Source organism: Clarias gariepinus, chromosome 9 (assembly GCF_024256425.1).
Source record: "Clarias gariepinus isolate MV-2021 ecotype Netherlands chromosome 9, CGAR_prim_01v2, whole genome shotgun sequence".
NCBI classification, from domain to species: Eukaryota; Metazoa; Chordata; class Actinopteri; order Siluriformes; family Clariidae; genus Clarias; species Clarias gariepinus.
Window position 1 is genome coordinate 3534001 of NC_071108.1, and position 6000 is coordinate 3540000.

At 42.5% G+C, this 6000-nt stretch overlaps 1 protein-coding gene across 1 annotated transcript in view; it reads left to right on the forward strand.

The window, feature by feature from the left end:
- fcho1 (FCH and mu domain containing endocytic adaptor 1) overlaps positions 1–6000 on the forward strand; it is a 41837-nt gene that overhangs the window by 8466 nt on the left and 27371 nt on the right. Inside the window, exon 2 of the mRNA XM_053503861.1 lies at positions 4190–4244. Coding sequence (XP_053359836.1) covers positions 4212–4244 — 33 coding nt within the window. The 5' untranslated portion in view covers positions 4190–4211. The remainder of the gene's footprint in view (positions 1–4189; positions 4245–6000) is intronic.

Consider the following 6000-nt stretch of genomic DNA (forward strand, 5'->3'; position numbering starts at 1 on the left):
GAGATGCAGGGAAAATGAACAGCAGAGACGGAGAGAGGGAAGGTTCTGGAAGAATGGAGAGTTGGGATGGAAGAGCGAGAGAGATTAGGAGTAATGGAGATAGATAGAGATGACAGAGAGAGAAAGAAAGACATAGAGGTGGAAAGAAAGAAATGGAGATGGAAAGGCACAAAGAGAATGATTGTGTGTGTGAGAGAGAGGGGATCTACTCCAGTTATACATCAGTATTCAACCCCACAGCACAAGGAGAATCTCTCTGTCAGAATTCACCCTCAGCAAAAAAAAAAGCATTGTGTATCACCATAGCAACAGTAACATGGCAACCAAAACAATAGCAATCAATACAGAACACCCACAATACATTGCAGGATATTAGAGTCAAATGGAGGTGTATAAAGAGTACCCATAATGCGTAGCCGTATATTAGGACCTAGTGGAGGTGTATAAAGAGCACCCACAATGCAACAGTATATGAGCGTCACCGTCCCTCTTCGTCCCAGTCCTGACCCGGTGTAGTTTCTGGTTGATTTCCCCGGACCAGCTCGGCATTGTTCTCAAGCAGGCGCGTCACACGGATCCACTTACACTCTGACGCCCTGCCACGCCGCCGCTCCTATCAAAGCACATTGTCATTACCATCATCACTATCATCTTCATTATCATTAACATAACCACCGTCATCGTCACCATCATCATAGTTACAGTCATCACTGTCATCATAATGATTATCATTACCATCATCACTATCATCTTTATCATCATTAACATAACCACCATCATCGTCATGACCACCATCACCATAATCATCGTTACCATTGTCATCGTCACCATCATCATAGTTAGTCATCACCGTCATCATAATGATTATCATCACCATCATCACTATCATCTTCATCATCATTAACATAACCACCATCACCTGTCATGACCATAATCATTGTTACCATCATCACTATCCTCTTCATCATCATTAACATAACCACCACCACCGTCATGACCGCCATCACCATAATCATCATCACCATCATCACTATCATCTTTATCATCATTAACAACCACCGTCATGACCACCATCACCATAATCATCGTTATCATCATCACCATTGTCATCGTCACCATCATCATAGTTACAGTCATCAGTCATCATAATGATTATCATTACCATCATCACTTATCATCTTCATCACCATTAACATAACCACCATCACCTGTCATGACCATAATTATCGTTACTATCATCACTATCATCTTTATCAACATGACCACCATCACCATAATCATCGTTACCATCACTATCATCTTCATCATCATTAACATGACCACCATCACCAAAATCATTATAACCACCACCACCATCATGACCACCATTACCATAATTATTGTTACCATCATCACTATCATCTTCATCATCATTAACATAACCACCATCACCATAATTATTGTTACCATCATCACTATCATCTTCATCATCATTAACATAACCACCATCACCGTCATGACCACCATCACCATAATTATTGTTACCATCATCACTATCATCTTCATCATCATTAACATAACCAACATCACCGTCATGACCACCATCACCATAATTATTGTTACCATCATCACTATCATCTTCATCATCACTATTATAATGATCATCACTGTAATCACCATAATTACCATCATCTCTACAATCATCATCATGATTCACCATCATCACCATAATCCACATCACTGTCATCATCAGAATCACCGTCATAATCATTACAATCATGATCATCACTATCCTCACTGTAATCACCATCACCATAAACATCACCACTACCATACCAAAATCATTATCATCATAACCATCATCTCCATCATCATCATCCTCACCATAATCATTAGTCATCACTACCATAATAATCATAATCATCTTTATTACCAGAATAATCATCATCATCATAATCATCATCATTATTATTGGTGATGTGATTACTCCAGCTCCCCCTCTTTCTCCTAGCTTACATTTTACCCCTTTATCTAATTTTCAGAGACAGACACAGAAAGACACAGACGGCAGAAGGTTGGGGAGAGAGAGAGACAGAAAGAGACAAAGAGAGATAGAAAGCGAGAGCATGGTGAAAATGAGCCTTCATCCCAAATAGCCTGAAAATGATCGTGTGTGAGCGGTCTAATCAGAGATGTAACAGACGCGCGCTCTAAACGCTGTTTGAACTGAAATGACCTGGCAGAGTGTGGTCAGTGTTCCTCAGCGCCCTGTGAGATTAGTCAGAGCGCTGGTCTGGGGCGGGGCCCGGGAGTCTCCGCGCTCTTATCTGTCCTGTTTCAGACAGGAACACAACGGAAGATTCTCCAGAGCAGACGCTAGTCTGGGAACACGGCCACAAAGCGCACGTGCATGGTGTGTGAGCAGTGTGTTTGTGCACGTGAAGACTGGTACAAGTAACCCATGTAGAGTTCAATTAACACGCTACGATCAAACATTGCGCTATAAGTGTATTGCTCACGAATGTGTGCGTAGTTTAGAGAACGCCACCTGTAGGATCATGGAGGAACAAATGCAAACACAAACATGAAAAATATTAAGATTTAAACCTGAATCGCGCTACATAACTCAATCATTTTCCCTCCCTGCATCTCTTGTAAGGAATCTAAACACAATTTACAAAGTTTCTAAAAAAAGTTCTCAGACACCGAAAATACACTTTAAATAAATAAATAAATGTAAAAAAAAAAAAAAAAAGGCAGAGCTGTTGTTGGTTTTGTTAGTTATATACTGTATACCCACGTCCAAAGGTTTCGAGAATGACACAAGTATAGATTTTCATAAGGTCTACTGCTTCAGTGTTTAGTTACAAGCGTTTCATAAGTGTCAAAGGCTTTTATTGACCATCTTCATTAAGTTTATACAAAGCTACAGTCAGTCCTGTGTCATGCCGACAGTAAAGCATCCTTTCATGTGTGAGGTCGTTTCTCTCACTACCAGTTTTCCCCAAGAACACACAATCCTCCGAGAGCAACTTCTCCCAACCATCCAGGAACAGTTTGGTGATGAACAATGTCTTTTCCAGCATGATGGAGCTTCTCACCATAAGGCCAAAGTGATAACTGGGCCAAAACACAAAACATGGAAAGTTTGGGTCCATGTCCAGGACACTCTGCAGACGTTAATCCCAGTGAGAACTTGCGGTCGATCCTCAAGAAGCAGTAGGACAAACAAAAACCCACAAATTCTGACAAACTCAGAGCATCGATTACGATACAAGAATGGGCTGCGCCATCAGTCAGGGTGAGGACCAGAAGTTGATTGACAGCATGCAGGGAGAACTGCAGAGGTCCTGATAAAGAAGGGTGAAATACTGACTTTGTATAACCTTAATGAAGATGGGCAATAAAAGCCTTTGACACTTATGAATTGCTTGTACACCAGAGTAACATCTGACGCAAAGATCTAAAAACACTGAAGGAGCAGAACTTTATGAAAATGAAACTTTTTGTCATTCTCAAAAATTTTGACCCCATGTTTGGGGCTACATTGGTGGTCCATGTTTATCTGTCCAGGGGACAGAACTGACGCTGGACAAGGAAACACCACGTACAAACAAACCCCAAGGTTTCTGAGTCGGCCGCCTCGAGCTGTAGGCTGATGACTGATCAGGCAGATTCCTGTGAAAACCCGGAGACGAGATTCCGAGTCGTGGTCGTTGGGGTTAGGGTGAGTTAAGGCACTCGCGTAAGGCAGCTCTAAGCTTAACACAAACGCATAAAAACCAAAACAGGACAAAAACTTGAAGGTTGTGAAGCTTTCAAAATGATCTACTTTCTTTGATGTAACATTTTTTTTGACGATTTTAAAGCGTCTGCATTTCCAGTGTAACGTTAAATCTGCAGGAAATCTATCAGAAGAAGGTCTAACCTTGAGGTCAGGTCATGCTCCTCGTTTGATTGGTCAGGAGAGTTCAGTCTCGTCTCTGATTGGTTAGATGCTTTACCACACGTGTAATGACGAGCCAATCAAAGCCTCGTCCTCAGCCAGGGTCACAGTGGATGAAAAGTATGAAGTAAAGACACCTACTGAAGTACCCTCTCCGCACACGCACACACACACACACACACACATATTCTGGGGCAAACGTGCAGAAGGACAATCTTTGTGGTGATTTCGATCCTGACATCCTGTTCTCTGTCTCCTCTACAGATCTCTGAAGAACGGCCTGGAAATGGAGACGGCGTACTTCAAGAACAATTTCTGGGTGAGTGTGTGCTTCATTCATCTTACCGTGTGTGTGTGTGTGTGTTTTTGTTAAGAAGTGGAAAAAGCTGAGTCCTGTCAGCTGGTCTTCAGGGACTGGAGTGCTCTGTTGTCTCTGCACACCTGGCTGAGCTATTTCAGGTGTACACATCACTGAGAGAGAGAGAGAGGAGAGAAAAGAGAGAGGAGAGAAAAAAAAGAGAGAGAGAGGAGAAAAAGAAAGAGGTGGGTTGAGAGGGGAGGAGATTATGTAGTTATACGTGCGTGTGTGCATGTACAATCCTGGAACATCGATGTCCCATGACATCAGATCCCAAAGGTGCGTGTGTGTTGTGTCGTGGCTGCTCGGAAACACACACACACACACACACACACACACACACACACACACACACACACCACTCTAAGCCATGCTACTTAAATTTAAACCCTCAAGGCCCAAAATTGGTGCTTTCTGTAAAACTATAGCTTTCGCCTGATGTGTGTGTGTGTGTGTGTGTGTGTGTGTGTTGTGTGTTGTGTGTGTGAGTAATTGCAGTTTAATCATACCCCAGAGTGCAATAACAGTAAAAGTGTAATACTTTAGCGAAGAGTTAATTAACTGTAAATTAATGGGGGCGACGACGATGGAGAAGGGAGCAGTGAGACAGACAGACAGACAGACAGACAGACAGACAGACACTATACAACATCAAACACAGAGCAGCAAGTCACCTATGCACTCAGGCAGACGGACAGACAGGCAGACGGACATGAAGGTGAGTGTGTGCGAGTGTGTGAGGTCTGTGTGTGTGTGTGTGAGTGCTCGCTCTTCAGTCAAAGTGTGTGTTTGATTATATACTAATCGATAGCAGTGATGGTGTGCAGACATGAAGGCAGACAGACACTGACATACAGATAACAAAACCTGCTTGTCTGTCTGTCTCTGTGCCAGACTGTCTGCCTTCCTGCCTGCTTCTATATGTCTGTGTTTGTCTGTCTGCCTCCACGCTTGTCTGTCTGTCTGTCTGTCCGTCTGTCTTCCTAACTCTCTGTCTGAGTCCGCAGGTAACTTGCTGCTCTGTATTTATTGTTATTGTCGACTCACCTTTCATCCTTGGAATAATGTTTCAGTGCTTGTGCACACACACACAGACACACACACACACACACACACACACACACACACACACGAGTGCACTGCCCTGCTCTTGTCCTGCTCGTTCAGCACCTGATGTTTCTGGTACTTTCCATCACTGTTTAAACACTGGCAGGATTTACGCTCGGGTTAGCGCGCAGGGTTTTTACTGAACATCTGAGACTCCATGAGTGTGTCGAGCTGAAATCTGATCCTGGACGAGCTGAACACGATACGTTCACACTGAGACGTCCTCGCCCTCGTCCTAAAGGCTGACTCCAGTTCAACAGAGTGTGATAATCGCGCATCATCGTTAGCTTAACCAACGGCGATTATAACGAGCTTGGGTGGAAAGTGAAGGTCACGATTAACAGCTGGGGTCAGGAGGGAATCGCCCCGGTCTCATCGCTTGTTTCATTTGTCTGTTTCAAGTCATGTTAATTCCACAGATAGGCCTATATAATCATCATCATCATAATCAGTAGTAATATTATTTCTAATATTAGGTCTGATTCGTTTTAGTCCTGTTTAAAAGATGATAAATCTCTTTTTTTTTTCATGAGTTAACTTTAAATGAACTTTCTGACTTTATAATAAAAAGCGTTGTAAAATAAAATACTCCATTTCTAAAAATTATATA